This window comes from Heterodontus francisci, chromosome 13 (genome assembly GCF_036365525.1).
Source record: "Heterodontus francisci isolate sHetFra1 chromosome 13, sHetFra1.hap1, whole genome shotgun sequence".
Taxonomy (NCBI): domain Eukaryota; kingdom Metazoa; phylum Chordata; class Chondrichthyes; order Heterodontiformes; family Heterodontidae; genus Heterodontus; species Heterodontus francisci.
The window spans coordinates 100968323-100980043 of record NC_090383.1 but is presented as its reverse complement, the minus strand read 5'-3'; the positions used below and the strand labels follow the sequence as shown (position 1 = coordinate 100980043).

At 43.2% G+C, this 11721-nt stretch overlaps 1 protein-coding gene across 4 annotated transcripts in view; it reads right to left on the bottom strand.

Moving 5' to 3' along the window:
• Window positions 1-698: 698 nt before the first annotated feature.
• LOC137376137 (regulator of G-protein signaling 7) overlaps window positions 699-11721 on the bottom strand; it is a 477275-nt gene continuing 466252 nt past the window's right edge. For all 4 annotated transcript variants that reach the window (XM_068044150.1, XM_068044151.1, XM_068044153.1 and 1 more), the window contains one exon: window positions 699-978. In XM_068044150.1, the coding sequence (XP_067900251.1) occupies window positions 928-978 (51 nt within the window). In that variant the 3' untranslated portion in view covers window positions 699-927. The remainder of the gene's footprint in view (window positions 979-11721) is intronic.

Below are 11721 nucleotides of genomic sequence, written 5' to 3'. Positions count from 1 at the left end.
TCTTGAGCTGCATTCAACTCATTACATCAATTTTATTTTGCCTTACCTAGATATAGAGAAATAAAACTGTCATTTACAAAATATCTATGATGCTAAGTTTTTTTATATTCTTAGAGCAACACTGACTAGCCATATGATTGAAATGTCAGACACCTGCTTTAAATTGTAAGAATTGAAACTTCACTGCTTTAATTAGCACAATAGCTCTCGTCCAGCGAAATAATATCAAAATATGGCATGTGGTGAATAACCCATAATATAAAAAAAAACCCCATGTGATAATAAATCAATATGGAAAAATAAAGAGAAAATGTCAAACTTTAAGAAATTTGGAATAAACAGTGATTTCAATATTGTATAAAAATAAGACGTTAAAAATAATAAAGTGGAAGCACAGAATACTTCCAACAAGGATGCACTAATAAACCCTTATTATGGAATCTTTCTGTGTTCATGGTCTCTTGTGGTCCAATGTAATAGTGGATTGAGGGTCATTTCTTTATATGTACATAATAAATCTTTCCAGTAATTCAGTCATAATCACTTAATGATGTTCTGAGCTACAGCTTTAATTTTATGATGAACCTTAACTTATCAGTGGAGATTCAGCACGCAAAAGCCTTGCTGATATTGGGCTGAGTGAAGTAAACGTAAAATTATGTGGAACGTTCCTCCCTCCCTCCCCACCCTCTACATACATGTCAGCAATGTCTTTGTATATACACATGCACACACACACGCGTGCACGTGCGCACAGACACACACACACATGTGCGCGCACACACGCGCACACACACACAAAGAAAAGGTCAGATCCTCATTCATGCAAAGAATGATAAAATGTCCTCTGGCTTCAGGGTAAATAGTGAATTATAGCTTTGAACAATTCAACTGGCCCGCTCTTCAGCTGAAGTGTGAGGGAATATATCAGTAAGACTGCACCAGACTCGTCAGCCTCTTCGAAGTAAGTGACTTCCCCTGCACAAGAAAAGCAAAAGAGAATTATGGAATTAGGGCACTGCCTTTGGCATTCATTTGCTTCCAGAGAAATAATTTCAAAAACATATAGATCAATATTATCACTGAATACTTTACCATAAATATACAACATTAGAACCATTAAACATTACCCATAACATACATGGAAGACACATGTGGCAACAGAATAATAAATGCCTACACTTCCAGTCTGCACAAAGGATATTCCACTTTCCCATTACTGTTTTTCACTAATCCTCATCCCCTTAATAATGAATGAGACCAAAATCCTCTCCAAAATATACATAATTTTTATGAGAAAACTAAAGAATGCAACATCTCTGCATACTGAACAAATATTTACTTATCAGAAAATGCACTGTGGTATATTCCTTGTGTGCTTTCTGTCTAGGACAGCTCCATGCTAAGTAACAGAAAATAAGAAGTACAGTGGGACTCTGAACCAATGAGACAGAAACTATGCTTGTCTTAAATATCTCTGACAGCACAGCATGGCACCACGTACACAAACAAGTAAGACTAACATTAATATTAGTTCTCTGTTGATGATGTAGTTTGTTCTCATGCTTTTCCAGCATGATGATTGATTACTAAAATGAACCAAAATGTCCCTGCCCCTGTCCTCATTTCTCGAAATCACCAACAACTTGTGAGAGTTTGCTGACTCTTTCTTATATGTGGGTGCTTGTGACTTATCTATTCCTGCTATATCAAATACTACAGCAGAAATTGGTGCTGTTTGGTATGATTTGTACAATCTGTGTTTCATAAAGTCTTTAGTTTTACTGTTAATGATTTTTGAAATATGAGCACGGAGAAAACAAAATTGTAAAGAAGGCCTACTTATCAAAAACCTCAATAAAATTAACAGCTGTTGAAACGGTACAAGGGTCTTGATTTTGTGGTCAGCGGCAAAGTGACTGCACTCACCGCTGATCTCAAAGAAAGCTGCCCATAAAGACCTAACAAGCTCTGTGGTGTGGATTTCACCTTTTCCACCGTTAATATCATTCTGACGCCAGCTATAGGGGATTTACGGCATCAAGCAACAGTGATGTTGTCAAGCAGACTAAGTAACCATTCATACTGAAGAATTCTCACAGACAGAAAACTAGGAAGCAGCATACAGGTTTTATCATTCACTCATTACAATTTTACAGAAAGTGAAATAAAGATGGGGACAGACATTCATGATTGAGGTGGAAACTGAAAAAAACAAACTTTCAAGAAAATTACTTTACAAATCCATGGAATTTTTATCATGGAATGGAATGGAAAATGGAGATATTCCACAGAAGAAAATTAGGTTTTCAAGGCGAGAGAGATTGTTCATCAGTAACCATGACTTAGTTTGGCATTAAAAACCCAGTTACACCTCCTTCAACAAGGTGCAACCTTGTCAAGGGTTTTAACTGTGAGGCTACAGCATAAAAAGTGGAAGCTCACCTCAATTCAGTGATTTCAAATCGATTTCTGACTGCGGGGGGAATCTCTGACATCAACTTCTGCATTTCCACATTTAACTGTGCATTTGATAACCCCATAAGTTGCTGTTATTTTCACAGGTAGGGATGGCAAATACTGACAGTTTCACCGTCATTACAACCGCAAAATCTGGGCCAATATTAATGAGGTGCATTGTATGAGCTGAGCTCATTTCAGATATGAAAGTCATTTATGCAACACGACCACATGTTTCCTGTGTTCTGTGAGGAGTACATCCAGCACCCAATTTTCAAAAGTGTTATGACACCACAAGGGCATTTGTGGTTCTATTAGTATCATAAATGCATCCTATGGAATATGTTTGTGTGCAACAGAGTTGGGAAATTAGAAACCTTTCAAGCTACGGTGCAATTCTTACTACCCGAATTCATTTACTTCAGTTCTCTATCCTATAATCTTCCTGATATATTATTTTCAGATTTGTTTTGCTTCAAATTTTAGGTTTGCATGACTATTACTCTGCTGTTTTAACCTCCTCTAAAGGGCAGTAGAAAGATTGATGACTACAAGAACTAAAAGAAGCAATTGAAGCACTGAAATTTACAGCCTTATGCACCATACTGTAAATATAGTTGCACTGTTCAGTAAATGCATATATCAGACCATGAAACACGTATGCAAGGAAATGCCCAGTTTATACAAACTTCCAAAAGTACAAATGGATATCGTAAGAATAATTAATTCAGATATCAAAGTTGGCGAAATGAAAACATGATAAATGATTTATAAAAGGAGGGTTATTCCAGGCCAGTGGAGTTCATTTTTTAAATTGTTTATATACAGACATTTATTAGCGCTTGTGTAAATATAAATTTAACAGTTCCTTCAATTTGTAAATTACAGGGTTCAAAGAAAAGAAGCCTTTGCGTATTTGCTAGGTTGGAAGAATAGCTCTGCAGAAATTAAAAAATGGGCTGACAGTCACTTTGAGTTCTTGGGGGTTAAATCCTGAAATCGGGCACGGGGATCATGATGCATGATTAACTTGTCCACGTTCAAAGTGATGCGGGCAGCACTCATATTTCATGCTGCCTGCTAATTATAATTATTGTGGCATGCAGCCCAGTGCTGAATGCAGTGTTGATTGGTTGCAAGCCTCATTAGGGAGGACCCAAGTTTGTGCAAGGCTGGCACCACTTAAAGCTAGGCTACACTACTTAAAGCCAGACTGCACCTCTTAAAGGTGAGGTGCATTCTGGCTAAAGCAGTGGCTGGAAATGGTGAAAGAACGCACAAACACAAGAAATAGGAGCAGGAATACACCAAATGGCCCATCAAGCCTGCTCTGCCATTCAAAACAATCATGGCTGATCTTAGGCCACAACTCCACCTTCCTGCCCGCTCGCCATATCCCTTGATTCCCTAAGAGACCAAAAATCTGTCTATCCCAGCCTTAAATGTATTCAACGATGCAGCATCCACAACCCTCTGGGGTAGAGAATTCCAAAGATTCACAACTCTTTGAGTGAAGTAATTTCTCCTCATCTCAGTCTTAAATGGTTGGCCCCTTATCCTGAGACTGTGCCCCAATGTTTATAGATTCCTTGACTGGCGGAAACAATCTCTCAGCGTCTACCCTATCCAGCCCCTTCAGAATCGTGCATGTTTCAATGAGATTGCCTCTCATTCTTCTAAACCCCAGAGAATATAGGCCCAATTTACTCAGCCTCTCACCTTAGGGCAACTCCCTCATGCAGGAACCAATTTAGTGAAACTTCGCTGTACCACCTCCAATGCAAGTATATCCTTTTTAAATGTGGAAACCAAAACTGCATAAAGTACTCCAGATGTGGTCTCACCAAAACCCTGCACAACTGTAGCAAGACTTCCTTATTCCAATCCCCTTGCAAAAAAGGCCAACATGCCATTTGTTTAGTTTAGTTTAGAGATACAGCACTGAAACAGGCCCTTCGGCCCACCGAATCTGTGCCGACCATCAACCACCCATTTATACTAATCCTACACTAATCCCATATTCCTATCACATCCCCACCTGTCCCTATATTTCCCTACCACCTACCTATACTAGGGGCAATTTATAATGGCCAATTACCCTATCAACCTGCAAGTCTTTGGCATGTGGGAGGAAACCGGAGCACCCGGAGGAAACCCACGCAGACACAGGGAGAACTTGCAAACTCCGCACAGGCAGTACCCAGAATCGAACCCGGGTCCCTGGAGCTGTGAGGCTGCGGTGCTAACCACTGCGCCACTGTGCCTTCCTAATTGCTTGCTGTACCTGCATGCTAACTTTCTGTGTTCCTTGTACAAGCACCCCCCCAACACTCTTTGAACATCACCTACAAGTTTCATACCTTTTAAAAAATAATCTGCTTTTCTATTCCTATGACCAAAGTGAATAACTTCACACTTCCCTACATTATATACCACCTGCTATCTTGTTGCCCACTCACTTACCCTGTCTATATCTCTTTGCAACCTCTCTGTGTCCTCCCCACAGCTTACCTTTCCACATAGTTTTGTTTCATTAGCAAACTTAGATACATACATTACTCTCTATCTCTTCATCTAAGCCATTAATATAGATTGTAAATAGCTGACACCCCAGCACTGATCCTTGCGGCACTCCACTATTTACTGCCCGCCAACATGAAAGTGCCCCCTTTATGCCCACTCTTTGCTTCCTGTCCGTTAATCAGTCATGTATCCATGCTAATATATTACCCCGAACTCTATGAGCCCTTATTTTGCCTATTAACCTTTTGTGTGGTACCTTATCAAATGCCTTTTGGAAATCCAGGTATACTACATCTACTGGTTCCCCTTTATCTACACTACATCCTCAAAAAACACAAACAAATTTGTCAAACATGATTTCCCTTTAGTAAAACCATAATGACTTGTTCTAATCATACTATGCTTTTCCAAGTGCAATGTTAAGACTTCCTTAATAATAGATTCCAGCAGTTTTCCAATGACTGATGTTATGCTAACTGGCCTGTAGTTCCCTGTTTTCTCTCTCCCTCCTTTCTTGAAAAGCGATGTAACATTTGTCAACTTCCAATCTGATGGGACCGTTCTCGAATCTAAACAATTTTGTAAAATCATAGCTAGTGTATCCACTATCTCTGCAGCTATCTCTTTTAGAATCCTAGGGTGTAGGTCATCAGGTCCTGGAGATTTGTCAGATTTTAGTCCCTTGAGTTTCTCTGATACTTTTTCTCAGCTGATATTAATTTCCTTAATTTCCTCACTCTTTTAAGCCCCTAGGTTACTGTCTATTTCTGGTATGAAAATTGTGTCTTCTATTGTGAAGTTGATATGGAATGGTTCAATGCCTTTGCCATTTCCTCATTCCCCATGATAATTTCTCCCGTTTCTGTTTCTAAGTGCCCACTAAGAGCTATTCTCTTCCTTTCCATATACCTATAAAAGCTCTTAGAATCTGTTTTTATATTACTGGCTAGTTTACTCTCTTATTCTATTCTTTCCTTTGTTATCAACTTTTTGGTGGCCCTTTGCTCGTTTCTAAAACACTCCCAATCCTCAGACTTACTACTCTTTTCTGCAACATTGTAAGCTTCTTCTTTTAATCTAATGCTCTCCTTAACTTCCTGGATGGGTTGAGTTTTTGTTTTTCAATGGAATGTATTTTTGTTGAACATTTTGAATTGTTTCTTTAAAGGTTTCCCACTGTTCATTTACTGCCATACCTTTTAGTCTATTTACCCAATTTACCTTAGCCAGTTCTCCCCTTGTACCTGCATATGAGGAGAGGAGTTAAAGACCAGGAAGAACCCACAAAAATGACACAACAGGCCAGAGAGCATGCCCCAATTTTCTCCAATGCCATGCTGGAGGCACTGGCGCAGGCGGTGCTCAGAGGTGAGAAGTCCTCTTCGCTCATGGGGCAGAAACTAAGAAGGCAGTGGGAGTAGGTAACCACTGCAGCCAATGCCAGCAGTCTAGCCCTGAGGAGCTGGATGCAGTGCCACAAAAAGTTCAATGACTTCACATGAGTGGTCAAGGTCAGTGAATGCATCTCCACATGCCAGATCCTACCAAATGCACCACTAACATCACACACTGCTCCATTCACCACAGCTCCTTTACTCACCTACCAACAATCTCTACCAACCAAGACACATGCCTCACATCTCATAGCTTGCACACTATCGTGTGCAACTTTGGCAGGGACATCACCCAAACACATTGCAGCACACTCACTGACGCCTTTTCCTCTCTCTTGCTGGTCAAGGTGGCCCATAATCAGCCACAGCAGTAGCTAACTGGCGGGGGCAGGCACAGCTCAATGTGTTTAGCCCCATGGAGGGGACAACATTAGAAATCATTGGAATGGCTGTCACTGAGGCGGTGGCCAGCATTGGGGCTGAAATCAGAGAGGATGATGGCATGTTCCTGACTAATCCACCTTCACACATCTCCCATCCTGCAATCAGTTATGATTTACAATCTGCAAATTGTGTAACCATGCACCTCTTGCTTTCCCCCACATCCCTCACCCCGACCTTGCCTTTGTGCCTTTATGCTTTCAGATATCCAAGAACTGCTGCTTGGCCAGGCTGTTATGCAGGAGGCTGTAGGTCTAGAAGAAGAAGAAGAAGAGACTGACGAAAAAGAAACTCCATTTCTCAATCTGACACTTGCAGCCAGCAGCTCCAACACTCACATTGCACGCACTTTAAAGGTAGCTTAGAGGCATGATCTGCATGTAGTAAGTCCCTGGGCATGAGTAGTCTGCAGCTAGGGGCAGGGGGAAAGGGTAATGCACATACCAGCTTCGTGGAGGGTGAGGTCATACCTGAGTTCTGCTGCAGAGAACTCAGATGAGGACATCAATGGGGCAGCCTGCAGGAGAATGCTGATGATCCTGCACACCGAGATGCTTGTTGCATTGGCTGTCCTGCCAGAAAGACTGCTGTCACCGTCAAACGGCATGAAGGAGTCCGCTCCAATTTGGCACAGGATATCATGCAGAGCTTGCAGGCCATCCTTTCCAGCATGGGAATGGTGGCCAACTCTATGACAGCACTTCTGAACCCAACTATTTTGCAGTATCTGATGGCTAATGCCTCATCTTCCATTGCAGCACAAGTAGAAGTTGCCCAATGTATGAGTGCTGCAGTGGAAGCTCAGACTGCTGTCATCGTGGTTACAATTCCAGTGCTCAAAGGAACTTGCAGGGTCAAAGGAACTTGCAGGGTCTCACTGCAGTTCTAGCAATTTGTCCTCCAATAGATTACTAGGGTTGCTGAGGTGTTGACCCAGGACAATGGCAGCGGCTCCTTGGAGCATGAACCTGCTGTCCTCTCTCAAGATGACAGTATTCGTTCTTCCACCACTGCCACTCGACCAGTGCCCATGTGTTGCCTGTCAGCCAGCCAGCCATTCCAGACTGTTGCTGCACATGATGAAGTGTTGCAGTCTGAAGCTGGGCCTTCTAGGTCAAAAGCTCTTTGAGGGCATCTTGCAAGGCCATGTACAGTCTCCCTCCCTGGAAACCATCAGCGATCCACCAGCCATGCTACAGGCATTGGGGTATGGGACAGAAACTAGTTGAATGCACATGGGCAATGAGCTGAGTTTTGTATGGAATACTGGATGTATTGTTGGATAAAGTTGATATGGAATGGTTGTTTTGTGTTAGCTTGTATTTCAGGAATGTGGCCAAGCAGATGCTGTGATGGTCCATAACCGAGGATGATAATGTGTCGGACTGTTGGACAATGTTGATCTGGGGTTGTAATCACAGGAACTGGAGTCAAATTATGTGCTTACAGACAGCCTGTCTGGAACCTGGATTTGTCCGCTGCCTCCTCCCTTCCTCTTCCTCCTCCTCCACCTCTTCCTGCTCCTCCTGAGGTGGTCACCAAATCTGTAGTGGCAAGGGCTGTGCCCTAATGATGGCCAGGTTGTGCAGGATGCAGCAGACCACCATGAATTGGGACACCTGCTCCAGTGAGTATGGGAGGGATTTTCCAGAGCAACTGAACCCTTGCTTCAGCATCCCAATCGTCTACTCAATGTTTCTCACAGCAGCAAGGCTCTCATTTACACATGTTGACCACATGTGATTGGGTGTCATGAGCCAGGTGTAGAGCAGCCATCCAGCAGCCACCCATTGGTTTGACATGTAGCTGATAGATTGATGGAATAGCGGACTGGTGCAGAATGAATGCATCATGACTGCTGCCAGGATAGTAGGAATTTACAAACATGATGTGCTATGCATGGCTGCACACCAACTGCACACTGAGTGGCAACCTTTGCAGTTTCAGTGAGATGCGATGCCCACAAAGCCACATGCGCGCTCCGCCTGCTTCTTTCTGTTCGGAGAGAACACAATGAACTCCCCTCTCCTGGCATAAAGAGCCTCTGTCACCTCTCTGATGCAGCAATGGGTGGCAAACTAGGAGATGTTAGAAACATTGCCTGCTCCAGTCTGGAAGGAATCCTGGAAGAATGTGAAAAGATTTAGGGACACGTTCACCTTCATGGCCACTGGCAATGCCATCCTCGTCCTGCTCTGAGGCTGCAAGCCTGGTTCCAAGCAGTGGCAGAGTTCTGTGAGCACCTCCTTCATGAATCACAGATGATGAACACACCATACCTGGCTGAGGCAGAGGTAAAATAAATGTTCTTGGAAGACCCTAAGTGGATAAAGCCTCCTGCTGTGAGTGCTTTTCCTCCTCGTCCTTCTCTGTCTGTGAGCAGCCTGTCATCTTATCTGCTGCCTGTGCACCATCTTCCTTTCATGCTGCAACCCAAGGAATATTGCTATTACGGCACTCATGATTGGGAATGCGGTGTGCCCAGAGCCCATGTAGTACCAACCAATGCCTGCCCCACATGTAACAGCACTCCTTGCAGACTTTACCAACTGTAACCAACTCCTCAAAACACCCAGCACTTTGGAAGGCTTAAAGGTGGACAAATCTCCAGGTCCGGACGATTTGTGTCCCAGGATGCTGTGGGAGGCGAGGGTGGAGATTGCGAGGGTGGAGATTGCAGGGGCTCTGACCCGAATTTTTAATTCCTCTCTGGCCACGGGGGAGGTGCCAGAGGACTGGAGAACAGCTAATGTGGTCCCACTATTTAAGAAAGGTTGTAGAGATAAGCCAGGGAACTACAGACCAGTGAGTCTCACGTCAGTGGTAGGGAAACTATTGGAGAAAATTCTGAAGGAGAGCATCTATCTCCACTCGGAGAGGCAAAATTTGATTAGGAATAGTCAGCATGGCTTTGTCAGAGGAGGTCATGCCTAACAATTTTGATTGAATTTTTTGAGCATGTGTCCAGGTGTGCAGATTAGGGTAGTGCAGTTGATGTAGTTTACATGGATTTCAGCAAAGCCTTTGACAAGGTCCCACATGGGAGACTTATCAAGAAAGCAAATGCACATGGGATACAGGGTAACTTGATCAGGTGGATTCAAAATTGGCTTAGCTGTAGGAGACAGAGAGTGATGACAGACGGCTGTTTTAGTGACTGGAAGCCAGTGTCCAGTGGCGTACCACAGGGATCTGTGCTGGGTTCTCTATTGTTTGTTATTTATATAAACAACATAGATGACCATGTGGGGGGTAGGATCAGTAAGTTCGCGGATGACACAAAGATTGGCCGAGTGGTTAACAGTGAGGTGGAGTGTCTTAGGTTACAAGAAGATATAGATGGGATGGTCAAATGGGCAGAAAAATGGCAGATGGAATTTAACGCTGAAAAGTGTGAGGTGATACACTTTGGAAGGAGTAATGTGACATGGAAGTATTCAATGAATGGCCTGACACTGGGAAGTTCCGAGGAACAAAGGGCCTTGGCGTGTTTGTCCATAGATCTCTGAAGGCAGAAGGGCAGGTTAATAGGGTGGTGAAAAAGGCATATATGGGACACTTGCCTTTATCAATCAAGGCATAGATTACAAAAGCAGGGAGGTCATGTTGGAGTTGTACAGAACTTTGGTAAGGCCACAGCTGGAGTACTGATGTGATTGCATTGGAGGGGGTGCAGAGGCAGAGGCGATTCACCAGGATGTTGCCTGGGATGGAACATTTAAGCTATGAAGAGAGGTTGGATAGGCTTGGGTTGTTTTCACTGGAGCAGAGAAGACTGAGGGGTGATCTGATCGAGGCGTACAAGATTATGAGGGGCATGGACAGGGTGGATAGGGAGCAGCTGTTCCCCTTAGTTGAAGATTCAGTTACGAGGGGTCACAAGTTTAAGGTGAGGGGTGGGAGGTTTAAGGGGGATTTGAGGAAGAACTTTTTTACCCAGAGGGTGGTGACAGTCTGGAATGCCCTGCCTGGGAGGGTGGTAGGGGCAGGTTGCCTCACATCCTTTAAAAAGTACCTGGATGAGCACTTGGCACGTCATAACATTCAAGGCTATGGGCCAAGTGCTGGCAAATGGGATTAGGTAGACACCTGTCTGCAGCGGTGCAGACTCGATGGGCCGAAGGGCCTCTTCTGCACTGTATTATTCTGTGATTCTGTGATTCCATAAGCTCAACAGAGCCAGTGCAGAGCCAGTGAAAGTAACAAGCAATTAACCTTCAATTTGATGATGATCCCTTTAACAAGTGCTGGGGGCGGGGCTGGGGGTTCTTTGTGCTGCTAAATGCATGTACAGCTGTGTGTGTTTAAGAGAGGATGTTAACTACAGCGGTGAAGTACAAAATGGCAGTGCTGGCATCAAATCAAAATTAAATGCCGCCTGACGTCATGATCCAACTACTTTGCATACTTCCAGCGCATGCTCGTAACACTCGCACTAATGCCCTCACCAAGATGGCGTCCAGCGCAAGCGCACCAGAAATAAGCGGAAGCAGCATGGACACCATTTTGATATTAAAACAGCACCCATAACATCGAAACTACTGGTGCGACTGAGCCATATTTTGTAGACCTAATTTCCACATCAGTTGATCTATACACCACACCCAGAAAGGAATCACATTTGCATCAAATATGTTTCTGTCAATGATTGGCAAGAGTTAGAAAGACTTATAATTTGTGCAAAATGGTGTCATTTTCAGAATGATTGAAAGCTATTTTTCTATGATCATACAGAATGTAGCAACAATGCTCCAGTGCACAGAGAAAACACATATTTATGGAATAATATGGTGGGAAACAAAATTACAGTAACGTAAAAGAATAAAAGGAAAGGAGGGAAAATGATACAAAACTATTGATGCTACAACTTGGCAAGTTTCCTTTGATGAAGACTTCATCTACA